The sequence below is a fragment of the Tiliqua scincoides genome, chromosome 5 (genome assembly GCF_035046505.1).
Source record: "Tiliqua scincoides isolate rTilSci1 chromosome 5, rTilSci1.hap2, whole genome shotgun sequence".
In the NCBI taxonomy this organism is placed as follows: domain Eukaryota; kingdom Metazoa; phylum Chordata; class Lepidosauria; order Squamata; family Scincidae; genus Tiliqua; species Tiliqua scincoides.
In genome coordinates, this window is record NC_089825.1 from 75,837,028 (window position 1) to 75,864,641 (window position 27,614).

Here is a 27,614-nt window from a genome sequence, read left to right on the forward strand (position 1 = left end):
TTTACCATAAAGGAAGCAACTCTAGAAAGATACTTGCTAGTTTTTGGAAATAATACTGGTTTGCAGGGAATTACATGGGGAAACACAGCAAAGGACATCAGTTAATTTGAAAGTCCTCACAAGGAAAAACAGGATGTGTACTCCTGTACCTCACATAAATGCAGCTAGAGCAGCATTTGAAGAGAGTTTAGTAACAACTGCCTCTGGGCCAGTAAACACAAAGCAGCAGAGACAGAAGGGGGATAAACATTGTTCATTAGGAGTTAAGATGCAGGGATTCTGCAAGAGCCAATGCCTTGGCAGGTGTGACATCTGGTTTTTTGTAGAGCTACAACACCTTTACATGGCATGAGCCAAGATCATGTCCTTCTGCAGCCATTTCCACCTGATTGCAGTGGAGGGAAAGGTAAGGCACCAAGTATCTCTCTATTGGCCTAGCCAGGACAAACTGTCTTTTGGTTCCTCCGTTTCAGGAAATGTGTTCTTGATGCTGCAACTAAACCTTAGTATGTGTTCCTCAATTGCATATTCTTCCCATCTGCCTTGCTTCACCTTTCCTTCCTCTGTTGCCTCCCTTGTGCATCTTTTTAGAGAGTGAGCTGCTCCTTTGGGACAGGGAACTGTCTTTTCAATCTGTGTAAAGTTCCATGCACAGAGATAGCACTGTGAACGTAATAAGAATAGTCATGATACTAATTATTAAGAAGAAGACAATAATGACCGTCTCCTGAGATTTTATTGGATATGAATATTGTGGCCAGAGAGAATGCACTAGAGCCCCAGAAGGCAGCATCCACTGTCAAGAAGCCCTTATAAAGCAAGACTAAGCAAGAGGTCTTGAGACTTGGCAACTTATTCCTCATTAGATTAGCCTAGCGGTGGAACAGAGCATTTCCCAAGGCAGTCCATGATTAAAAGAGGTGGCAACAGGAACATGATAGTGCTGCTAATCATGGAGAGATGGTGATGGTTTTGGTAGTAACAATATGCTCATCACTTGACTGGCATCTACAACCGGTTCTCCTGGTTTTCAGAGCTGTTCTGTCTGTTTTTAGTTAGGGATCATGCAGTGAATCTGGTTCTATTCATACCCACATCCCTTTCAATATAATGGTAGTGGCTTGCTGGCAAGTGGGCTCCCACTGACCCTCTCCCTAGTGCTGAAAGAAAACAGGGACTTAAGTTATTCCTCCACAATCATTTTGGTTGAATGTGGAAGACACAGAAGTACTGGCATTGTTCATTCTCAGTAGCTATTTTAGAAATTTGCTTGATATTAATTATTACCTGAATCAACTACTTGAACAAATGCATTAAATAACTGATCTGACAACACTATCACATGTTTTGTCTCATACAAATGAGTTTTTTCAAGTGAAATATATGAAATACAGTGCTTTTATCCTTTTTTTAAAAAAATATCAAGGTCTTTAAAAAACAACCTAATGCAGAGGTCTCCAAACCCCAGCCCGCAGGCCACATCCAGCCTTTGACACCATGTTAAGATATATGATGTGGCCCTGGGGCCAAAAAGTTTGGAGACCCCTGACCTAATCTACCAATTTATTCATTTCCATCCAATTTTCTACTACCCCATCCCCGATATCCATTGCAGCCTCCTGACCACTTGCATCCATGTCTACTGTAGACTGGCTATATAGAGATGATTATTTCTACAAAGCCACAGGAGTAATTTTGCCCTTATCAGTACTATGACACTAGCCTTGATTCACAGTCAATATCATGATACAGAGTTTACTGAACATAAGCAATACATGTGGGGGAGGGAGGGAGCTTTGCTGCAGGTGAAAAAAGTTTATTACATCTGCCTCCATGCAAATCAGTGGAAGCATAAAATTAACAAGACTGGTTGGAAAAAAGCGACTGTTTAGTCAGTTTCACTTCTTAGAGAATCTTTTTAAAAAATGCCCAGGTAGAGTGCTATACTGTTTAGAGTGTTCAACAAGGAGCAGGAATGGGGAGACTCAAGTTCAAATCCCCACTTAGGCCTGAAGTAAACTGCAAGTCACTATCTCTCAGCCTAATCTACCTTCACAGTGTTGCTGTGTGAGGATTAAATGAGAAACAGACCTATGCTTCCCTGATGGGATCTAATACATAATGTAATAAGCAATATTCTGTTCACATAGCTCTGCCCTTCACTGCCTCTGCTGTTTGAATTATGTGCTGTGAAGCCTGAAAGTGCAAGCACATAAGACCTTGAAATTTGCATTTTGCATGTTCACCAAGAGGTTGGTTCCAGAACTGGTTTCATCTTGAGCCTGTTCTCCATGGCTCCTGCAGTCACAGGTTATGATGCATTGTGTTGCAGTTTGCCTCTCATCGAAGACAACAGTGCCCTTCATGTTCTTGTGGAAAGATCTGATGATGCTGAGGAGCCTGGGTGGACATCCGATCTTGGGGAGAATCTTGAAGAGGCCGTCTCTGCTGACCAGGTCGAAAGCCTTTGTGAGATCTATGAAGGCTATAAAGAGTGGCTGTCGTTGTTCCCTGCATTTCTCCTGCAGTTGTCTAAGGGAGAATACCATATCAGTGGTGGACCTGTTGGCTCGGAATCCACACTGCGATTCTGGATAGACGCTCTCTGCAAGTACCTGGAGCCTCTTTAGTGCAACTCGGGCAAACAGCTTTCCTACAACGCTAAGGAGAGAGATGCCGCGGTAGTTGTTGCAGTCACCCCTGTCACCTTTGTTCTTGTACAGCGTGATGATCTCTTTGCAGCATTTTAGGACTTCAGCAGGGATGCTGTCTTTTCCAGGTGCCTTGCCAAAGGCAAGGGAGTCCAGGGCCACGTGAAGTTCTTCTAGGGTTGGTTCACTGTCAAGCTCTTCCAGCACAGGCAGGCACTCAATGTTGTTCAGTGCTTCTTCGGTGACTACATTTTCTCTGGAATATAGCTCAGAGTAGTGCTGCACCCAGCGTTCCATCTGCTGCGCCCGATCCTGGATGACCTCACCTGCTACAGACTTCAGAGGGGCAATTTTCCTCTGTGTTGGACCTAGGGCCTGCTTGATACCGTCATACATCCCCTTGATGTTGCCCGTGTCAGCTGCTATCTGTATCTTGGAACAGAGCTGGAGCCAGTAGTCATTAGCACATCTCCTGGCAGTCTGTTGGACTTTGCTGCGAGCAGTTCGGAGGACCTGCAGTTTGTGCTCACTGGGACAGGCCTTGTATGCTGCTTGAGCTCTCCTCTTTTCCTCAATGACTGGTGTCAACTCCTCAGAGTGGGCTTCAAACCAGTCTGCCGCCTTGTTGGTCTTCTTGCCGAATATGGACAAGGCGTTGTTGTAAATGGTATTCTTGAAATGTTCCCATCTGTTGGATGCGTTTGCGTCGGCCGGGCCTGGAAGAGATGAAGGGCCTGGAAGAGATGAAGGACATGAAGGGCACTGTTGTCTTCGATGGCTCCACATCAGACCCTTTTGACATCCGAAGCGGAGTGAAGCAGGGCTGTGTTCTTGTGCCAACCTTGTTTGGGATTTTCTTCGCTGTCCTGCTGAAGCATGCCTTTGGAACTGCAACAGAAGCCGGACCAGATCAGACGGAAAGCTCTTCAACCTCTCCAGACTGAGAGCAAAATCCAAAGTCCAGCTGAAATGTCTGCGTGACTTCCTCTTTGCCGACGATGCAGCTGTCACTACCCACTCTGCCAAAGATCTCCAGGAGCTCATGGATCATTTTAGCAAGGCCTGCCAAGATTTTGGACTGACAATCAGCCTGAAGAAAACACAGGTCATGGTTCAGGATGTGGACTCACCTCCCTGCATTACAATCTCTGAGCATGAACTGGAGGTTGTCCATGACTTTGTGTACCTTGGCTCAACGATCTCTGACACTCTTTCTCTCGATACCGAGCTAAACAAGCGCATCGGTAAAGCAGCTACCACATTTTCCAGACTCACAAAGAGAGTCTGGTCCAACAAGAAGCTGACGGAACATACCAAGATCCAGGTCTACAGAGCTTGCGTCCTGAGTACACTTCTGTACTGCAGCGAGTCATGGACTCTTCGCTCACAACAGGAGAGGAAACTGAGCGCTTTCCACATGCGCTGCCTCCGACGCATCCTCGGCATCACCTGACAGGACAAAGTTCCAAACAACACAGTCCTGGAACATGCTGGAATCCCTAGCATGTATTCACTGCTGAAACAGAGACGCCTGCGTTGGCTTGGTCATGTCGTGAGAATGGATGATGGCCGGATCCCAAAGGATCTCCTCTATGGAGAACTCGTGCAAGGAAAGCGCCTTACAGGTAGACCACAGCTGCGATACAAGGATATCTGCAAGAGGGATCTGAAGGCCTTAGGGATGGACCTCAACAAGTGGGAAACCCTGGCCTCTGAGCAGCCCGCTTGGAGGCAGGCTGTGCAGCATGGCCTTTCCCAGTTTGAAGAGACACTTTGCGAACAGTCTGAGGCTAAGAGGCAAAGAAGGAAGGCCCATAGCCAGGGAGACAGACCAGGGACAGACTGCACTTGCTCCCGGTGTGGAAGGGATTGTCACTCCCGGATTGGCCTTTTCAGCCACACTAGACGCTGTGCCAGAACCACCTTTCAGAGCGCGATACCATAGTCTTTCGAGACTGAAGGTTGCCAATACAGATTGCCTCTCATATTCTTTTTCAAGCATGTATGCATTTCTTCTGACATTTTGGAATTCTTTGAAGTTTAAAACTCAAATAGGGAGCACCCACAGGGTATACTGGGGTTTTCTGTTTCTCCCTCCACACCAGCTCCTCTACACTTCAGCTGTTTCTTTCTCTAAGACCCAGGGAACACTGAACATGCATTCCTTTTCCCATAAATACTGTGGGCCCATCTTTAACCAAACTTTAGCAAAAAAGTGGCCCAAATTTCCAGCGTCATATCTAGGGAAAATGGCGCCAATGGCAAGCACTGAAATTGCACTCCTGTCCAAACAGAGAAGGAGAGATCATGGGGTGGGAAGCCAACCCGGTCCTTCCCACCAAGTGAATTTATTCAGCAGACTACACAGATGTCCTCACTTGCCACACCCTAGGTATGCACTCAGGTATATGGAAACACCTTGAATTTTTTCTGCAGGCATTTACCTTTCTGGAGTTTCCCTGAAACTACTGCAAAAACTCACCATTGGCTGTGGTGCGGAAACGCACCATCGATAGAATATGGATATGTCTGTGCCTGGAGCCCCCCTTCAAGTGGAACCCAGGACAGATGTCCTCCCTTGTCACACCCTAAGTATGCCACTGCATGTTTCTAATTCTCACAGTAATTCCTTGTCTTTTTGCAGTTCATGGAATTTGTGGTCATTAAGTTGGCACAATACTAGCAAATTTGAGAGGAGTTGCAGTGTCCCTTAATCATATAGCTGTCTTGAGTGAAGTGATCCACAGGGCCTCTGCAGCTCAGTGTCATGCAGTCTGATAGCCTGTGCCTGTGCCTGAATGTACTGGTAACATACCATGGGTTGATAGTGCAGGCATGCCTGGAGTATTTAATAATAAAGCAAATGGCTTTTCTCCAGTCTGTCTAGAGTATTTTAAGTAAGAGGGTGGGTGACTTCCACATCATGTACTTCATTGTGCTCTAGATGCTGACAGCCCTGGTTTGGGTGAATTCCACTTGGCTACCCCAAAAATCCCCAGCAATCCAGCTACTGTATTCTATTGACAATAGGTATGTACGGGCCTAATCCTATCCAATTTTCCAGCACTGGTGTAGCTGCAATGCAGTCCTGAGGTAAGATAACACATGTTCCCATATCTTGAGGAGGCCTCCGTGATTGCCTCCCCACCACAGGATGCAGTGTATGCCCCACTGGCACAGCTGCACCAGCACTGGAAAACTGTATAGGATTTGGCCATAAATTGGGGGGAGGGAAGGTGGAGATGGAAGGCCTTTATTTGAAAACTTGCCTTCCTCCAATTTTAATCAATTCCTGTAGCCAGGAGTTAAGGGGGCAGCACAAAAGGTAAAGGGGCTGGATCCCTGTAATTCAAACACTGCATGCCACTAGGGATTTCATGAATTCCTTTGATCTGGCCAAATGTAAAACCTTTTGTAGTACAGCTGTTCAGGAACCAGTATAGGTAGTTCCTGAAATATTTTTAGCAGGATGATAAACATATGTTTGTGATAATTGATTTTTGTCCCAATCCTATCCAGCTTTCCAGGACTGATGCAGCTGTACAAAAGGGGCATGCATTGCATCCTGTGGTGGGAAGCCTCCTCAAGATAAAGGAACATTTCGTCCCTTACTTTGGGGCTGAATTGCAGCTGCACTGGCACAGAAAGGTTGGGTAGGATTGGGCCCTTGTGTTCTGTTTCATAAACCAAGAATGGACAGAAGATAGATTGGGATTTACAGGTAGATCTCTAGGTGATTTACAGCAGATTGCCCAGGTTTTCTGACTCCTAATTGTTTAACAATAGCAAGGACAAAACAGCTCATTCCTCCTTCCAAGTTAGGCTGCTAAACTTCTAGTACTGAAAACAAATTGCTAGTTGAGTATCCTTTTCCTTCATTCTACATCTGTCCCTCTGAGCCAGTGGATCTGGTTGGTGGCCCTTGGGGTTCTAATAGAAAAAAAAACAGTAGATCCTACAAGCCTGATGTCTGCCCTTCCCTATTGCAAGCCACTCTGAAAATGTTAAATGGCAGAATACAAATTTTATTAAAAAAACAAGAAAAGCAACCTCTCAATAAGCTCAATAAGTCTGTGAATCAAAAAGAGGGTTAATTTCACTTGGTTCTACGACCTCTCTAGTTGCTTTCACCTTTTCATGCATCACTAATTTTTTAACAAATTCATTTTAACTTGGAGCACAGAGAAAGTGAGCACAATGTCCCATGATCACGGATTTGTTATCAAATTAAAGGAATGATGATTTTATGCTGAAGTATTACCATTGGTTGTCACAGCAAAAATTTTTAATCATCATAATCTCTTTCTCTTCACCCTCCCACTCTTAACCAGCAGCCTGTTTCCATTCACATGTTCATTCCAGACACACCTCTTTATCAAATGGTTTTTTAAAAGGATCTCTTACTACTGTACCTCTTGATAGTATCTGGGTTTTCAAAAAACCTGACTGCTCAAAGACACCTCCTATCAGGACACACCTAGATGTGACTTTAGATCTCCCTTGTTTTTGTTTTGTTGTTTTATGTTAATGGCATATGCAAGTGTCCCTAAATCAGATTGGGACCTCAGTGCTTGATGAGGATGTCTAATCCCCTCCACCATGTTATTTCAATTTCAAAAACCTTTATTAGGCATAAATGTTATTGATTAAACCATACATGCCCCAGCTTCAACTTGCTATAGATACCAAACATACAGGCTGACATTAACTTAAATGTTTAGTTTTACTATGTCACACAGTAGTACTGTACTATAGATCCCACAGGCTAGTAGACAGTGCTGGGGGAGAGGTAGCGGCTGTGGTGCATGTCGGCACCAACGACGTGGGCAAGTGTAGCTGGGAGGTCCTGGAGGCCAAATTTAGGCTTTTAGGCAGGAAGCTGAAAGCCAGGACCTCAAAGGTAGCGTTCTCTGAAGTGCTACCTGTTCCACGCGCAGGGCCAGCTAGGCAGGCGGAGATCAGGGGTCTCAATGCGTGGATGAGACGGTGGTGTAGGGAGGAGGGGTTTAGATTCGTTAGGCACTGGGGAACGTTTTGGGACAAGCGGGGCCTGTACAAGAGGGACGGGCTCCATTTGAACCAGAATGGAACCAGACTGCTGGCGCATAACATTAAAAAGGTGGCAGAGCAGCTTTTAAACTGATCCCTGGGGGAAGGCCGACAGGAGCCGAGGGGCATCCGGTTCGGGACTCCTCATCCCTATGGGATGAGGATGGGGAGGTTAGAGAACAACAAGACAAAGGCAGGGTAGGAGAAGAAATTGGGAAAGGTAGGGAGATGGGATGTGATAGACAGTTTGGCACAATGAGAGGATGCGGGGACAAAGGAGCGAATAAGCAGCCCATCCTGGGGCATTCCGTGTATAAATGCTTTTATGCGAATGCCCGAAGTCTACGAGCAAAGGTGGGAGAACTGGAATGTCTGGTGACAAGGGAAAATATTGACATAGTGGGCATAACGGAAACCTGGTGGAATGCGGAGAATCAGTGGGATACCGCAATCCCGGGCTATAAACTCTACAGGAGGGACAGGCAGGGGCGTGTTGGAGGTGGGGTGGCCCTTTATGTTAAGGAAGGGATAGAATCCAGCAAAGTAGAGATTGAAGGTGGGTCCGACTCCACCGTAGAATCTCTGTGGGTTAAATTACCAGGCTTGAGCAGCGATGTAATACTGGGGGTGTGCTATCGTCCTCCAGACCAGAAATCTGATGGGGACCTTGAAATGAGGAAACAGATCAGGGAGGTGACAAGGAAGGACAGGGTTGTAATCATGGGGGACTTCAATTATCCTCATATTGACTGGGTCAATTTGTGTTCTGGTCACGATAAGGAAACCGGATTTCTTGACGTGCTAAATGACTGTGGCTTAGATCAGCTAGTCACGGAGCCCACTAGAGGACAGGTGACTCTGGATTTAATTTTGTGCGGTACGCAGGACCTGGTTAGAGATGTAAACGTTACTGAGCCATTGGGGAACAGTGATCATGCTGCGATCCGTTTTGACGTGCACGTTGGGGGAAGAATACCAGGCAAATCTCTAACAAAAACCCTTGACTTCCGACGGGCAGACTTCCCTCAAATGAGGAGGCTGGTTAGAAGGAGGTTGAAAGGGAGGGTAAAAAGAGTCCAGTCTCTCCAGAGTGCATGGAGGCTGCTTAAAACAACAGTAATAGAGGCCCAGCAGAGGTGTATACCGCAAAGAAAGAAGGGTTCCACTAAATCCAGGAGAGTGCCCACATGGCTAACCAGCCAAGTTAGAGAGGCTGTGAAGGGCAAGGAAGCTTCCTTCCGTAAATGGAAGTCTTGCCCTAATGAAGAGAATAAAAAGGAACATAAACTGTGGCAAAAGAAATGTAAGAAGGTGATAGGGGAGGCCAAGCGAGACTATGAGGAACGCATGGCCAGCAACATTAAGGGGAATAATAAAAGCTTCTTCAAATATGTTAGAAGCAGGAAACCCGCCAGAGAAGCGGTTGGCCCTCTGGATGGTGAGGGAGGGAAAGGGGAGATAAAAGGAGACTTAGAGATGGCAGAGAAATTAAATGAGTTCTTTGCATCTGTCTTCACGGCAGAAGACCTCGGGCAGATACCGCTGCCCGAACGGCCCCTCCTGACCGAGGAGTTAAGTCAGATAGAGGTTAAAAGAGAAGATGTTTCAGACCTCATTGATAAATTAAAGATCAATAAGTCACCGGGCCCTGATGGCATCCACCCAAGGGTTATTAAGGAATTGAAGAATGAAGTTGCAGATCTCTTGACTAAGGTATGCAACTTGTCCCTCAAAACGGCCACGGTACCAGAAGACTGGAGGATAGCAAATGTCACGCCTATTTTTAAAAAGGGAAAGAGGGGGGACCCGGGAAACTATAGGCCAGTCAGCCTAACATCTATACCGGGTAAGATGGTGGAATGCCTCATCAAAGATAGGATCTCAAAACACATAGACGAACAGGCCTTGCTGAGGGAGAGTCAGCATGGCTTCTGTAAGGGTAAGTCTTGCCTCACAAACCTTATAGAATTCTTTGAAAAGGTCAACAGGCATGTGGATGCGGGAGAACCCGTGGACATTATATATCTGGACTTTCAGAAGGCGTTTGACACGGTCCCTCACCAAAGGCTACTGAAAAAACTCCACAGTCAGGGAATTAGAGGACAGGTCCTCTCGTGGATTGAGAACTGGTTGGAGGCCAGGAAGCAGAGAGTGGGTGTCAATGGGCAATTTTCACAATGGAGAGAGGTGAAAAGCGGTGTGCCCCAAGGATCTGTCCTGGGACCGGTGCTTTTCAACCTCTTCATAAATGACCTGGAGACAGGGTTGAGCAGTGAAGTGGCAAAGTTTGCAGATGACACCAAACTTTTCCGAGTGGTAAAGACCAGAAGTGATTGTGAGGAGCTCCAGAAGGATCTCTCCAGACTGGCAGAATGGGCAGCAAAATGGCAGATGCGCTTCAATGTCAGTAAGTGTAAAGTCATGCACATTGGGGCAAAAAATCAAAACTTTAGATATAGGCTGATGGGTTCTGAGCTGTCTGTGACAGATCAGGAGAGAGATCTTGGGGTGGTGGTGGACAGGTCGATGAAAGTGTCGACCCAATGTGCGGCGGCAGTGAAGAAGGCCAATTCTATGCTTGGGATCATTAGGAAGGGTATTGAGAACAAAACGGTTAGTATTATAATGCCGTTGTACAAATCTATGGTAAGGCCACACCTGGAGTATTGTGTCCAGTTCTGGTCGCCGCATCTCAAAAAAGACATAGTGGAAATGGAAAAGGTGCAAAAGAGAGCGACTAAGATGATTACGGGGCTGGGGCACCTTCCTTATGAGGAAAGGCTACGGCGTTTGGGCCTCTTCAGCCTAGAAAAGAGACGCTTGAGGGGGGACATGATTGAGACATACAAAATTATGCAGGGGATGGACAGAGTGGATAGGGAGATGCTCTTTACACTCTCACATAATACCAGAACCAGGGGACATCCACTAAAATTGAGTGTTGGGCGGGTTAGGACAGACAAAAGAAAATATTTCTTTACTCAGCGCGTGGTCGGTCTGTGGAACTCCTTGCCACAGGATGTGGTGCTGGCGTCTAGCCTAGACGCCTTTAAAAGGGGATTGGACGAGTTTCTGGAGGAAAAATCCATTATGGGGTACAAGCCATGATGTGTATGCGCAACCTCCTGATTTTAGAAATGGGTTAAGTCAGAATGCCAGATGTAGGGGAGAGCACCAGGATGAGGTATCTTGTTATCTGTTGTGCTCCCTGGGGCATTTGGTGGGCCGCTGTGAGATACAGGAAGCTGGACTAGATGGGCCTATGGCCTGATCCAGTGGGGCTGTTCTTATGTTCTTATGTTATGTATAAGAGGCTGGAAGTTGCCTTGGGTCTGTGATGCACTGCCCTCTAACAGCTGTATTCAGAACTTTAAAAAAGTATGTTTGTATACTGTTGAGAGCTAAGCTAACAATTCCCCTCTAGAGGGAGCAGTTAAAGCATGTTGTCCAGATGACTAGAAAGTGCAGGGATCACAATATGCCTCAGCTTGCACAGCTAGTGTTGCAGCAGGACTGACAGTGGCTTTCTCAACACCTCTACTTGAAGCAAATGGCTTCAAGATTTGTCCTCACAGGGTTCTGACTACTCCTGTTGTATTGTCCTGGCCCAGCCACAGAATGATACTGATTATCAAATGAGTTGTCACAGGATGCAGCAGGGAAGCAGAGGAACAGTGTGAGGATCCTAACCTCGTAGATGGGCTTATTGTCATACAAAGTCTATGGTGATTACCTTTCCATAGTCAATGGCTACTCCATCAAACTCAGTGGCAGTCACAGATTTCCGCTTGAGTGCGAGATGCTGCAGGGACGGGAGACTAAACTTCAACCTCTTACTTTGACCTTGTTAAAAAAAAAAAGAAAAAACACACAAAAAACGCACGCACACACACACAAAAACCACAACTGTATCTTTGTGGAAAGTGGGGTCAGCAGGAGGAGAATGTTACCAATATCATCCCCTTACCCCATGTATTTCCATCTGTGCCTTCAGTTGTGTGGAACACTGCTCAGCTGAGGAAAGCTTGTTTTTGCCTAACTGGACCTGTTGTCAGCGGACAGTGTCAGTCCCCAGCATATTTAATTTAACTGGAGAGTGTGGCATTTCTGGAGGGCACCCCCTCTTCCGGGAGATTCAAGGCCCATGGGCTAAGAAGTTTCTAAATTGAATGAGTAAGATACTGCATATCAATAACACAGGCCAACACACATTTTGCTTCCTTATACGTTACACCAATTCCTGGGTATATTTGGGGTGCAGATTCCAAAAATGGCATTCGTTTTGCCCTATCACATCTAGTTTTGGAGACATGGCATAGCCTCTTTAGTGAATGATTCAAGCAGCTTCCTCATGAGGAAGCTGCTTGAACCATTCACTAATGAGGCTATACTATATCTCCAAAACTAGATGTGATAGGGCAAAACAGATGCCATTTTTGGAATTGGCACCCCAAATTCATATCAAACCACCATAAAGTTTGGAAAAACTTTTCTGACCCTCAATTTTGTAGGCCTGTGTAATCAATGGGCAGTATATGGTCATCTGTTGCACTATTTCTCAGTTTTGGCTAACTAAGTTGAACTTTAACTTCAAGTGTTATAAGGTCACATAAGAGAAAAGAAAGCAAAAAGAGAGTGGAAACGAAAGAGAAGGAAATGGATGGTCTGATTATGGTAAGTATTATGAACTATATAATTGACATACGATTGTTATATGTGACTGTTATAAGTCAAGATGAACATTCACATAAATTGATTCATGATTTAATCAATCACATTTGATAATCGTTTATCAGACTTTTGGAAGATCAATTAATGGAGTATTTCCCTAATGGATAGTTAGAATGCATACATTAAGCAGTGATAGGCTTGTCCAAGTTAAGGCACAGACTGAAATATTTATGCTTCAGTGATGAGGCATGAATTAGGTGCTTGAAAGGTACTTAGTTATGAAAGATTTGAATGGTGGTAAGAATTCGGGGTAATCGTATGGCAAAGACACCTATACAGACATGGTACATAACAATTTTCTTCAAGAGAAGACATTATTTTTTAAAATATGGGCCCAAACGAGATGATAAAAAAATGGCTGAAGAGATATAAACCAACTTTAATAAGGAATTAAAAATATTTGAAAAGAGATCAAATCAAAAGATCAAAGAAAAATTAGAGAAAATGTGAAGAGAGATTAAAAGAGAGATGTCAGAAGAATAGAAACATACATGCAACAGAAAGAGAAATTTCCAGAGGGAAAAAATGAATAAGGCTGCAATCCTAAGCACACTTCCCTGGGAGTAAGCCCAACTGAACATGGTGAAACTTACTTCTGAGTAAACATTTATAGGTTTGACCTGCACGATTACAAGTAAACAGTTTATGAACTATTTTTCTGTTCTTAGTGCATGTGCCGACTTTATATAGTGAAATTCTACCCTCTTTTAGTTTTACGTCAGAATGTTACTATTTTCTTTTGAAGTTTTATTCCATGTTTTAAAATTGACATGAATTGAAAATAAAAAAAATAAAAAAAATAAAAAATTTAAAAAAATTAAAATTAAAACAACTACACCTAAAGTCTCTGCAGTATGCAACAGGCAAAGTGGGAGGGCAGGACAGGAGAAACTCTAGCAAGTGTAGCAGACCTAACAGCACACCTATGCACTGCCATTATGTTCACACCAGCTGCTGCTGCTTGTTCTGGTGCTTGCCTGACTGTAGCAGTCTTCAGAAAGAATGGTTCATGCCTCAGGAATGTCTGACAGGCACCTGTCTGGTGGTCTAAAATGGGCAACAATAACATACTGGTACTTCCAAGAGAAGAAATGTTGCCATGGACCTCAGCCCTTTCCACAATCTGAATTCCTTTCTAGTACTTGAATTACGGGAGGACCAGAGGGTCCTTAGCTTTTGTGACAGCCCTTTTACACACTGGTTTTAGAACAGGAGGCTGTGATTTGCCTAAAATTAGGGGCGTCAGGGAGAAGATACAGATTTTTACAGGGCTTTACAATTGCCATAAAGCGGTAACTACTAGTTCTGTCAAAGAATGATTTGGGCAAAACCCAGATTCTAAAAGCCTAAATCATACAGCTCTTTCAGAGTACATGGGTACAGAAATATAGAATATATCTGCAATCAGGCTGGCACCTAAAGTCTGGATCCACCGAAGTGTTTTTCCTAAGTTAAATTGAAGATTTGGGCTGAATTATGTCTGAGAATAAGTTCCACTGAACTCAGTGGGACTTACCTTTGAGTAGATGGACACTATATTTGGGCTGTTAGATATTTAATATTTTTTAAAGTGACCCACTTCAATGCCTGCCTTTTGGCAGGATCAGGTTAGTTTTCCCGGGTTTAATATACAATACAAGGTGAATATATTTGGAAACACACAGATTGGGAAATCCTTCATCTACAGATAACACTATCATCAAACTCATGACCAATGCAGCCTTCCTCAAAACACATCAGATTACGCCATCCATTTCCCAACCTTGCAGTCACCATGGAGACTATGAGCCCATCAATACCATAATCATCAATGTTATCTATCCAGCTATGTCTAAAGTCCCCCAGATAGTTGAGTGACTATTAGTATGTATGTGAAATAGGGCCACCAACAGAGAAGGTAGTGGTTTCTATATATTTGGGGGCTCCCTAGTTACATAAATATAGATACATTTGCAAATTAAAAATAAAAGGGGACATACTCCTTTCAACAACTGATGTGAACTGAGCATTTAGTGCAGATCCCACTTGTATGTATTACTGTATGAAATAAAAGTAAGCTAGTGGTTCCTACATATGCCAGGGACTATGTAGAATCTATAATTTATACATTAAATGATTTTTTTTAAAACCCCAAACCAACCAAAATGACCCTGTGAACTTCGAGGACCCATGGAACATTGAAGGCACAGAAGTAAGAAAATACTTGAATAATTCATGTCATTGTCTGGAGAGAAAACTTACTGATTCACACTGAATTCTTTGCTACTGCCTTTTGTTTGGAGGTGTACATTACTATACACTGCTACTGCTGCAGTCACAGCTGTACCAAAATCCTGAGAAAGTCTATCAGTTATGTCTATGGTTGAAAGCATCTGAATCATAGAATGAGTGTGTCATGAGGACTCAATCGTACCTAACTTTCCAGAGCTGATGCAGACAGTTTAAAGGGGGAAAAAATATATGAACCAAAAAGCCCAACAAGGACCTGTGCATTTCATTACCCAGACTTTGGGTAGCAGCCAGGACTCTGATTTAGATGGGGAAGAGCAAGCCAGGGTAGAACAGCCAGCAGCAGGAGCAGGCATGCTGAACTTGAGCTTTGACCCTACCTAAGCCTGACAGCCAGGACTCCTTGAAGCCTGAGGACCACAAATTGGAACCTGCCCCAAACAGTGGTCATGAGCCAGAGTCTCTTGAGGGATCAGGGAGTCCTCTTCAGGGATCTCAACCTAGCTAGTACCCATCTGCTGACGCTGGAAATGCACCAGATGAGAAATTATTCAGAAGAAATTATGATGAGGAGATGAAGTACTTGGCTTTTCGCCCAAGGGCTCATAAAGCTCTCTACTCATTAGTTAGGTGGGTGGAGACTGGGAGGGGTAGTTAATGCCAGGAGAGATTCAAGGGCTCAATTGGAGTGGTTATTTCCCTTATACTAGTTGTCTTCTTGGGCTCTGTCCATGGTACTGAAAGACTTGACCACCCTTTTTAATTGCCACACAACTGGAACTTACTTGCCTCTTTTCTTTTCAATAGAACAGAATACTTGAGTTACAGCAGTGCTTCCCAAACTTTGGGTCAGTCTATTTTTGATGGGTTGCAAAAAGTTTTTGAAAAAAACCCTTTGCAAGCACCCTTGCCTGCATCACCTGGCAGGACAAAGTTCCTAACAACACAGTCCTGGAATGTGCTGGAATCCCTAGCATGTATGCACTGCTGAAACAGAGACGCCTGCATTGGCTCGATCATGTCGTGATAATGGATGATGGCCGGATCCCAAAGGATCTCCTCTATGGTGAACTCGTGCAAGGAAAGCGCCCTACAGGTAGACCACAGCTGCGATACAAGGACATCTGCAAGAGGGATATGAAGGCCTTAGGGATGGACCTCAACAAGTGGGAAACCCTGGCCTCTGAGCGGTCCGCTTGGAGGCAGGCTGTGCAGCATGGCCTTTCCCAGTTTGAAGAGACACTTTGCCAGCAGTCTGAGGCAAAGAGGCAAAGAAGGAAGGCCCATAGCCAGGGAGACAGACCAGGGACAGACTGCACTTGCTCCCGGTGTGGAAGGGATTGTCACTCCCAGATTGGCCTTTTCAGCCACACTAGACGCTGTGTCAGAACCACCTTTCAGAGTGCGATACCAGTCTTTCGAGACTGAAGGTTGCCAATACAATAAAGAAGAAAATCATTAGCTGGAATGCTAATTTATGGTAGGGGGTTCATAGGCCCAAACTAAAATGCCACATTTTCCAATTTTCTGTAGTAAATGGCATGTTATAGATCATGTGTGAACCCAGTTTCAGCCTTTTGTTTGGCCTGGTAGTCCCTAACGGAACATCTTGTTCTCCAGTTCAGCCTTCTGGGTACCCTGGAATGACTGTAAAGGTTTAGGGCTGTGGTTTTCAAACTCACAGGGAGTTTGAATCCCGCAGTAAGTCTTTGCAGGGGCGGAGGGTAAGCAGCAGCGTGATCCTCAGGATCGTGCAGCTTGGGGGGCTGCAGGGGCTTGGTGCACTTGCCCAAGCCCCCTGCAGTCCCCCGGGAGTGCGGGGAGCCCCGCGCGACCTTTCGTAGGGCTCCCCGGGTCAGGGAAGGTGACAGCGGAGCGATCGCACCCCGCTCCGCTAAACTGGAAGTGGTGCGCGATTGCTCCTTTTCCCCTTTTGACTGGGCTGCAGGGACTGGGGTGCATCTTCCAGTCCCTGCAGCAGCTGTCCCTGGCTGTGGGGAGCTGGGCGCGAGCGCCTGCAGGGCTCCTCGGGTCAGGGAAAGTGAGAGTGGGGCGATCGTGCTCCGCCTCCGCAAAACGGGAAGGGGAGTGCGATCGCCCCACTCTCACTTTCCCTGACCCAAGGAGCCCTGCAGGCACTCACGCTCGGCTCCCCGCAGCCAGGGATGGCTGCTGCAGGCACTTGAGGGTGCACCCCAGTCCCTGCACCCCGGTCAAAAGGGGAAGTGGGGCGAACGCACACCGCTTCCGGTTTAGTGGAGTGGGGCGCGATCGCTCCGCTCTCACCTTCCTTGACCTGGGGAGCCCTGCCGAAGGTCGTGCAGGGCTCCCCGCACCCCCGGGGGGCTGCAGGGGGCTTTGGCAAGTGCACCAAGCCCCTGCACCCCCCTGAGCGGCGCGATCCTAGGGATTGAGCCACTGCCTCCTCCCTGCTTCCTGGCTGCCCCTGCCCCTTAAGGGGAGAGGGACCAGGACTTTCAGGCTGGGGCGTCGCGACGCCCCAGTTTGAATACCACTGGTTTAGGGGAACAGTCCTTGAACTCCATTTCTAGGGAGAGTCTAGCAAATGTCTATCCACACATACTATATGTAAGGTCTCTAGCAGTCTTGGTAGCACAGGACCCTTATTACTATTAATATTTCTTTATAAATTTTTTTTTTTCTAGCAGGTCATGATAGATTGTCATTTTAAAAAATGTGTCCAGGTGCTAAAAAATTTGGGAAGCACTGAGGTAGAGTATGAAGCTTCGCTTAGGTACGTTTGTGCTTTTGGTGTGTGTGTGTGTGTGTGGTGGGGAGATATTGCTGCCCAATCAGTACTATGTCAAAATCCTAGATTTACTCATTATCTCTTAAGAGTTGTCACCTCTGATGCAAAAAAATTGCATCAAAATTGAACAGTAACTCCTATCTCCAGTCAACAGAACTGTCATTTTAGTTTAGTTTTTAATAAGTCTATGATTCATAGGTCTAATGTGGCTGACAGAATCATGGGAAACAGAAGGTAAGAAAGTATTCATGAGAGTGGTGAAATGCCACTGAAACAACTTTGGACCCCTCAGCAGTTGCATACATGAAATGACTGTTCATATATAGTCATTATAGCATATATGATACAAGGACATAGACAAGGTTCAGGCTAAGCCAATGCAAAGTACAGGATGTGTGGATAGGTTCTTGGTACAGTTAGGTGTGAGAGAGAATGCAGGCATAGCTGAGAAGGAAAAAAAAAACTATGGTTGCAGGAAGTTGATTATCATCTTGATTATAGGCACCTTAGTAATCCATGGTTGAGGCATTGTCTCCTCAGTTATTGTGATGTTCTCATAAAATTCTTCTCCATGGCTTGAAGTTGATGCTCTTTTGCCCTCTCTTTCTCCCTCTCTAGAGATTGGCTACCATGATGCTTTCATATGCAAGCCCGTGTTTTCTTCTGATTACACCATTTCAAAGCATTCACCACCCAGAAGTATGGAGTTTTAGAGATCTTCCTTTGACAAAACACTCTTCCATGGCTGCCCATGTGGTCACAACTCTCTCAATAAGCAATGACCTCAAAAAGAACACCAGCCCATTCTATAGACCACATGCGTTCCAAGTTCCAGAGAAAATCCAAATTTCTATTTACCTGGGATTCCATCCCCTGAAATGTTTTCTTTTCTCCACCACAGACCCTCCCCCAATCCTCCCACATGATTTCAGGGTTCTGGACCACTGAGGATTTCTCACCTGATCTCCATCCTTGAGACAGACGCTGATGTAGGCTCTGTCGGGCACTTTTGGCAATGAGCTCTGCCAGGTCCTCGAAATTCAAGATGAACATGATGACAGCTCCTTCCTCATTCTTTACTGGGACCACATCCACCAAGCATCGCATGCATGATGCTGCCATGAAAGAGGAAACAGAGAGGGTGAAAAGGAGGGAGACAGACAAATGAGCTCTTCAGTGACAGGGTCCCTCACTGCTTACATTGTTTTCCATAAAGAGACCTAAAGCCTTCTGTACCAGAAGATACAGTGTTGTTTCTTCTTGCCCTTTGTGATGGTAACCCAAACTTTGTGGTACTGATTTTTATACTTTCTTTGGCATAATCATTGACTTCCTCATTCTTCTCTTATACAAGGAGTGTGAGTGTATGTATATGTGCATACACTTATTTTACACTAAAACCCTGAAATTATTAGTTCTAATTGAAAGCTCCGGATAGTGTTGGAAGTTTCTTGTATTGCAAACCATAACCACCCACATCCCATGCCCTTTGCATCATCACTGGCACCTGCTAGTGTGGCTACCATTATGCTGCCACCCTTGTCACTCTGCCTGTGAACTGTGTGGTTGAAAAGTGATCTACATATATTGTTAAGACTGATAACTACCTAACTCAAGTCATACACCATGGCAGCAGAGAACAGAAAGACGTTACATCAGAGAAGCATTCCCCCCCCCCACCATTGAAGCTCAAGGACTCAGAGAATGAGGGTGCTGCAGACTTGCAGAGAAGTCCCTCCCCTTTGCTCTCCTGCAGAGTCTCACCCTGAGACCAGCAGAGAAGTAAGAAACAACTAGGGTGGGTAGAAGGGATCCCTATCTACAAACAAAGAGAAAACATGTATAATCAGATTAAAGTTTTTATTCAACAGTCTCAAAGACAGAGCGGCATCAGAAAGAAACACAGTAGTATGATTGCCAATTAAATCCTCCCAGCAGGGCTCTTGTGCCATTGCAAGTTACCTGATGGACTACCAAATAACAGATGCCAGTGACGTCTGGCACCAGTTCATTCAATGACTACTCTGGAATTTGCAAGGTCACAGAGGCCTGGCTGGAAGGTGTACGTCAGCAACTTCACCAAGCAGCTGCTGGGCTTACACCAGTCACTTCAGGCAGGCTGCAAGCTTCCCTTGACTTCCGCACAGTATCTTCACTTGTGGGACAGCTGCCTGTGAGGATCAAAGTGAAACACACACAGAGAGTAACAGGCACTTGCATCAGCATCAGCCACACATTGTCTCTGGATTGAGATGCACACTTGGTGTTTGTGCAGGCACATGGTGCCACCAGAATGTATATCCAGGGGTGCAATGTTGGGAGGGAGAGCATGGTGACTCAGAGCACGATTTTTCCCTCCCGGGGGAGGGCTACAGTGGAACTCTGTGTTAAGTGACTCTTCTTTCCAACGTGGCAATCCTGCATTCCTGAAAGAAAAGAGGGGCTCCAGATGACTGTTTAGTCAGCAGTGGCAATGGTTGAAGTGTCTAGGATGCACCAAGAGAAAGCAGACACTCACTGCTATTAGCTATTAGGAAAGGAAGAGACGGTTAGGCAACACTGTTCATAGCAAAATTACACCTGACAATTCTGAAGGGTTAGAATCAGGGGATGACAACATGAGGTAGATATGAAGTATCAATACATTGCAGCATAGGATTCCCTTTTCTGCTTTGCTTACCTGCGTGCATTATCTGTGCTCCCCCCGCCCCCTGTTGGGGTGGTGCAGTAGAGATTCCAGTTGGGGTGTTTGTTTGTGGAGTCCTCCTGGGGCAGAGTCCCTGCATAAGAATTCTGAGAAGACAAGCATTAACAAAGGATCTTGCCATGTTGTGAGGGACAACAGGTCATTTGTGCAAAGTACCAGTAGTCCCTTTGTGCACCAGGTGCTCTTTCTCCATAGTTCCCATCACCAAAGTTCCCATGTGCGCACTCTAGCTGTGCATGGCAAAAGGTCAGAGAAGTATAGCCCTGTGCCACGTGCCCTATCATCTGAGCTGTGGTCCTACTGGTAGGGGCTTAAGTACAGAGGTTGATGTGCTGTGATTGGCTAAGTATAACCTATATTATATGCTCCATCATAGGAAAGTGTTCAGACAGAAGGGTGAGATATTTTGGTGTTGTTTCCTTCCTCATAGTTTCCTATGGGTTTTTGCCTTCCTACGCTACCTCTGCCATCAGTTTATTCTGGCACCAGGGCATGTCTGGAGGGTATTTGGGGTACAGTGTATGTCGACTCCTCCTTGTTCCACTCACATCTCTACCCCATTTTGGACTGCCCACTGGTAGCAGTTGCACTGGTAAGCTGGTGTGCTGTTGCGCCGGGGTTTGGAGCTTGACTACCGGCAGGCCTGCTTTGCTCCAGCACAGCTGTTACTATGCCAGGATATATCCATCAGTATAGGATAAGGCTATAAATTAGATGAATTTCTGTGGAGGAAAAAGCAACACAGGAAATGTATCCATTTTTATTCTTGATAAACTTTCTATTAGACAACTAATTGCCTTGTGACAGTACTAAGTAACGGGAAGGCCACTCTGACCTCTGCTACTGGTCAGAAGAAAGGTGCTTGGCAGCAGAGGTAAAACACTGCCCTGGCACCTGGGGCAGTGATGTCATGACTGCATGTGATATCATGATATCATGTGATGTCACTTCCAGGTTCTCCCTGGAGGAAGGAGTGCTCACTGCGATGGCTTCATGCCATGTTACTTCTCCTGTGGAGGCTCCCCTTTGAAGAACAGGGAAAAATGATTACTGGGCTGGGGCACCTTCCTTATGAGGAAAGGCTACAGCATTTGGGCCTCTTCAGTCTAGAAAAGAGGCGCCTGAGGGGGAACATGATTGAGAAAAATCCATCACGGGTTACAAGCCATGATGTGTATGTACAACCCCCTGATTTTAGAAATGGGCTATGTCAGCTGCAAGAGAGGGCACAAGGATTAAGGTCTCTTGCTGTCTTGTTGCTCCCTGGGGCATTTGGTGGGCCACTGTGAGATACAGGAAGCTGGACTAGATGGGCCTATGACCTGATCCAGCAGGGCTGTTCTTATGTTCTTATGTTCTTAACGGCATAAAGCCGTCAGCTCCATAACAACAGTGTAGCCTGAGTGCAGTCATGCACCTCCCCTTGGCATAGCGCCCAGTGCACATGCCTCTCAGGCTACACTCTAGTTATGCCTCTGCTTGGTAGTTTTGTTTTTGGTGCTGAATTAATCTATCACAAGCTGTCTTGATTGAAAGGTGAAGTATACCTCCAAGATCAATTTCTTTTTTTATCCATCAGGAATACACAACCCATTCAGTTAAACTGCTGTAACCAGGAGACATGGGGGCAGCCCCTGCAATGCTACCCAGTATCAAACAAGAACTTTCTCCATCTCGAAGAGCCTAAGACAGGAATTTCATTGGCATGGCAGTCTTTCATTCTGGGTGGCTCCTGGAGTTTTTCTGTGTGCCAGCCTAGCCTGCAGAGAAAGAGCTGCAGTGATTACAGGAGGAAATGGAAAGCAAACAGGAGAGAGACTCAAGACAGAATGTCCCTTCTTTTCCTTTGAGAACCGCAGCTCCCAAGAGCCAATCCTGCTTCAATCAGTGACAATTAGTCTCTGGTTGTGTAAAGCTCAAATTCTTTATCTCAACTGACCAAGCAGTTTCCACAAACACAAGGCTTAACCAATCATCCACTATTGTGTAGTACAGATTCTATACTTCCTCTGGCAATCTTCCCCTCTTCAGCCATCACTTATTCGGAAGGAGGATGAGATTGCTTTTGTCCCTACAGTTTTAAAGAGCTCAGGTTCCCGTAATCAGGAGCAGATGGCCAGCGTCTCAGAACTTCAAAATCCACTGTGACGTCAGTTATGTGTTATCCACAAAAGATGGGGGAGAAGCAAGGAAGAAATGGGTCCATTTAAATGCTTCTGAGATCCAAGATCTGGGATTTAAAAATCTATATTTAAAGAAAGTGGTGGAAGGGAACTTCAGGAAATTGTTAGGGACTCGGGTTTGTCACGGCATTAGCAGTGGAATGTAGCAATCTAGCATAAGGTCATGTAATATTTCTGCTAAGAGTCATAACAAAAAAAATCTATCAGTCCTCATAGGTTCAAAAAATGTGGGGGAGGGGGATAATGGACTTTTAACAAGCTGTTTCACCTGCTGCCAGTAGAGGGCAGTAGTATCTCCAGCTAAACAGAGGTCTTCCTTGAAGTTAAATGTCAATTTCAGTTTTGAAATGTTTCTGGGCAATTCATCTGACTAGCAAGTAGTTAAGCACACCAGTTGTCCTTGCATAACTAGTTTTTGTTTCTTAAACAGCAATTACGGGGTGTGTGTGTTTGCGCACGCACAAGGGAAGAATAGCTTATTCTTCATAAGCAATTATGCTTATATAATAATTATAAGCCATTAATAATAATAATTATAATTATATAATATAAACAATTATGCTTATATGCTTAAACAATCATAAGAATAAGCATTCTTCTGCAGGATTGGAACTGCAGCATGGCAGGAAGAGCCAATTTAACCTATTACCCTTATTGTGCTCCTGATCGGATCACAGCTGCTATTTAGGAATCATAAACCAAAGACACAGGGATCCGTTGTGTACTATGTTACCAGCAATTTGACTATCAATGGAAAGTGAATAGAGCAGTTTTTCTGAGGGTTTGTCCCAAAGGGGCAGGTTCACATCATTGTGGTTGGAGTATGACATTAGAGGTGCAGGGAGGCCTCAGGTGCCCCAAAAGTGCTACAGTGGGCAACTGGATTCATGGTGCTGGAACTGCTTTATTGGCACTTTTCCCCACTTTTCCCCAAGTGATGTTCCCTGTCCTACAGTGATGGCTAAACTCAATGGTCATGGATGCTCCATCTGTCTTTACCTTCTCCAACTGACCCTTAACAGAATCCATGGCGGCAAAGGGGCACTGCTCTGGCAGGTCTGCCTGAAGGGATTTGTGTGGCACTGGCCTAAATGCCCCAAGGGCTCTTTCAATTTTCCCTGGCTCCTGCCAGGATGCTCTCAGCCATGAGGGTGAGATGGCCTAATGATCTCAGTGGGCCTCAGGGGCAGGCTTCTTTTCCCCCACTCTGGCCCTCCTCTCACCTTGCCTCTTCCTCCTGTCCCTTTTCCCACTCTCGTTCCTTCTGCCACTTCACTTAGATCCTTCCTCCTCTTCTGGGCTTACCCTGGTTGTTAGTACCACCTCCTTTCTTCCTATTACCTCCACTTGCAATCTTCTTATCCCTTTCCTTGCCTCTGCTCTCTCTCTCTCTCTCTCTCTCTCTCTCTCTCATTCTTCCCCCCATCCTCTTCTACCCATCTTCAGATCTTCCCATCTTGCTGCAGAGGCATCAAGTCTAGACTGCTGCCACCGCTGAGTGATGATGTCACTGCCTCATGAGTGGCCTCCTCTTTGGGCCATTTGGGGGCTCATGTAGGGAGGGGGATGCTGCAGAGGGATTGAGGGATTTATACAAAAATTTTATTAAAATAGCTTAAATCTGACTGAAGCTATGCCAAGCAATTGAAACAAAGCATTAATGGGTTTTGCAGATGTTTGTAGATAAGAGAAATCAAATGAGTTATTCTCCCTTGTATGTTACAGCTGAGTTTCACCAAGGAGCAAGCTCTCATTCCTTATCACCACAACTCCGTCTGATACAATATTGCCTGATTTTTTTTACCCGTGTATTTGTTTGCTTGCTGAGTGCATGACCAGTTGGGTGTCATTTTGAATTGAGCTAATGGCTTGGAAGCCTCAGATCCACAGGCCTTAGGAAAAAGGTCACACTTTGGTTCTGCTGAGCAAACCCCACTTGAGGGCTGGTCTAGCAGGCACCTTGGCTTCCTTTCTCTTTTGGAAAATTCCATAATGCAAAACCTTGCTTGATCAGCAGATTTGCACCTGTAAACAAGCCACATTCTAGGAGCTTCTTGATTTGGGAGTCAACAAAGTACTGTAAGCGGCGACACAAAACAGATGCCTCTAATGTTAGCTTCCTTCACCAATGGTAAAATTCATACAAGAGTTGCATGCTAACTGAGGCCTGGTTCAAATTAAGCTCTGAATAACAGATTCTGAACAAACGTATTTTAAATAGCATATAATGTTTAGTAAATTGAAATGAACACCCACCCATGCACATATTCCACAATCACTTGCTAATATGAGCCACCAAAAACCAATCAAAGCACTATTTTCTTATGCTCCTGTCACAAGATCCTCAGAGGCAGGCTTTACTGAACCACAAAGCAGGGCCTAGGAGAGGGGGGGGTAAAGGGGGTAATTTGTACCTAGGCCCAGGGTCAAAAAGGGGGCCCAGGAGCCAAAGGAGGGGGCCCAGATTTCCTGGGATCTTACATTTTCCTTTCTACTCAGACTTGTTGCCTGCATACGATGCTGGGGACACTACCACAAGCTGCAGCTACTGGGAAGCCATATATGCTGAGCTGAGAAATGCATATATGACACTCCTTAACACAATGTTAAATCTGGGAGGAAACTGGCCTGCTACAGCAGCTCTATGTCTTGTGGATCTGCTTACCACAAAGGAGTGTATAGGAGCTCAGGGACACAGCTGGAAGCCTACAGCTGCTGCAGAAGCAAATTCTGGTACATATAGGATATTTTCCATTCCAGTGTGAGCCTAAATATGATGATGCTAATTTTCTGCATGATTTTCTATATTTAAAAGATTTTAGAGAGACTTACGAGTGTTTTTTTAATGAGTCCATTATTACTGTATCTACCTGTGGATGCCAAATGGATGGGTAGACCTGGGGTCCAAACACTTTTCCAGCTGTCTCCATCCTCTCCCCAACCTGTTTTGCCCTTCCCTGCCCCCATTCTGCTTGCCTGTCACCACCTTCCCCCACTCTGTCTCACCCTCCCCTTCTGTAGAGGAGCCCAAAAGGAACTTTGAACCCCCTGACAGAATTCCTCTCAGAGGCCCTGCCGCAAAGGAAGGAGAAAACAGCCAAAGCTATTCCCAGACAGCAATCCATGGCTGTAATCCTATATGCACTTACTTGGGAGGAGGTCCCAGTAGGACTTACTTTTGAGTAGGCATGCTTAGAATTGGACTGCCAATGCAGCACAAGAAAGAATGCAGTTCCTCAGACTGACAGACTGGTCCCAAACCAATCAGGAATTTATAGGTCAAAACTAATACCCTGAAATATGCCAGATAATAAAAAAAGGAACATTCAGGATAGATGCAAGAACACTGTTGTAAAGTGTTCCCAGAAGCCTGGCAATGTTAGAGAGTAAAATGGCACATGATGTACCAGCCACAGTCGCTAAACAATCTGCAATGGCAAATTACCGTAGATGATCTGGGCCCACTCTGTTCAGTTGTAAAGCACATTTGTCCAAACACATGTGCAGTCCCTGCTGAAAACGTGTCCTCTTCTGCTCTCTTCCATTTTGGGGTTGTATTTTACACTGTGTTCAGTGTTCACGTAATCACAGCATTCTGCCCACACAAAGATCTCCTCAGTGTCTGGCACTTAACACCACACAAGGCAAAGGTGCTATATCTCATTTTCACTGCAAGCAAAACTGTTCTTTGGAGAAATCATGATTACAGGATCAGTTGTTGCTTAGAATAAGATTCACCACCGATCTATAGCAGGTTTTTACTTGGGTCATTTACCGGACATACATTTTAAAGTACTTTTGTTCATTCCCAGTTAGAAAAATTCAATTAATTTTGTTTCTGTTCTTATTGCCATCTCAGCATGTGCAGATGCAGAGGCATAGTTGAGAGAGAGCTCTTGGTCTCTCCTAAGCTACTTCCTTTGAAACTTTTTTCAAAGGAAAAAACTTAGCAAAACACAAGCATCAGGCTCTGCAGGAGGCAGAGAAACTTTCTCAAGGGCTGCCTAAAAGACCATATGTAGCTTATGCTATGTGGAGATTACAATTCTATGGGAATTTACTGAAGAGTAAGTCTTACTGAACACAATAGGGCTTATTTCTGAGCAAATATGCAGAAGCTAGTACTCTAATATACCTTTCCATTTTGGGGGGATTTTTAAAATTCCATCTGTCAGTGTTTACACATTTATTTCAAACTAATGCCACTCACCGAAAAAAAGTCTGAGATGAAATGAGATATATCTTTTAATTAAGCATAAGAAGTTTCAGAGTAGGAATAAGTGGCAGGAGAAGAGAACACAGCAGTGAAGTTATTTAAAGTTGATTGGGGTGGCTATGGGGGGGTGTCATGATAAGCCACTGCACTTCAAAATTTGCCACTTTCCCCTGGGCAGATGACGGGAAAAGCCAGTCTCTCTTGGCTTCCACCATACCAACACTGAATCCAGCACACCTGTATTCGCTCAGGTGAAGCAGATGGGCGCCAACAAAGGAGTGATTTTTCCGAGTGCTCTTGGAGTGGAGGGTCAAAATGGAACCAAGCACATGCTTGGTTCCAACATATTTGTTTTTTATTCCTGTTACTGGACCTCAGTCCAGATTAGAACTGTTGTGGCAGCAAAGGGTAAAAGTTCCTCTCTATGCTGTGGTCCCCATCTCCGCATCTGAATTACCACCCCCCCCCCCACAACTGCAATTTAAATTTAGTGAATAAAAAATAAGCAGATTCAGGCAAAGCATATGCTTAACATAATGTGTTGCTTGATCCTGAGATTCTGACCCTTAGGTTATCTTATCAGAATAGCCCCTCACTTGCATGGTTAGCACATGCATGACATAACCAATGTAGCTCACACTGAGCTGTGGGTTGTGGGGAGCAATAAATGGATTTGGGATATGTTTTACACACAGGTCTGCCACCACTACCCTTCAGCCCATCATTGATGGAGCTATTCTAAAAGCAAGCAGGAAGCAGATCAGAAGGCAGGGATCTAGCCCACTACCTCCGCTTGTTGCTCCTTCCTTGCATGCCCCCTTTCAGCAAAACTGTAAGTCTGGGACATGCTGGGAGCATTTCCTGCTTTGTTTAAAAGGGACCACAGGAGGAAGGGGCAATGTGAGGAGGCATGGGGCTGGATTGCTTCCTTCCACTGGTTTTTTTTTTGGGGGGGGAGTGCATGTTGTGGCAGGTTAGGGATGGGAAGGGCAGGGGTTTTGGGTTGGGTGGTGGATCACCTTGGGCCACCCTTGGGCCACCCTGCTTACCTGTTGTTTTGAAAAAAAGCACCTGATGG

At 45.3% G+C, this 27,614-nt stretch overlaps 1 protein-coding gene across 1 annotated transcript in view; it reads right to left on the minus strand.

Annotated features, from left to right (window-relative positions):
- The window catches only part of KCNH6 (potassium voltage-gated channel subfamily H member 6), a 124,135-nt gene that overhangs the window by 45,377 nt on the left and 51,144 nt on the right, over positions 1–27,614 (minus strand). The window contains exons 3-4 of the mRNA XM_066627209.1: positions 18,390–18,545; positions 11,434–11,543 (exon numbers count right to left, since the gene is read on the minus strand). Coding sequence (XP_066483306.1) covers positions 11,434–11,543; positions 18,390–18,545 — 266 coding nt within the window. The remainder of the gene's footprint in view (positions 1–11,433; positions 11,544–18,389; positions 18,546–27,614) is intronic.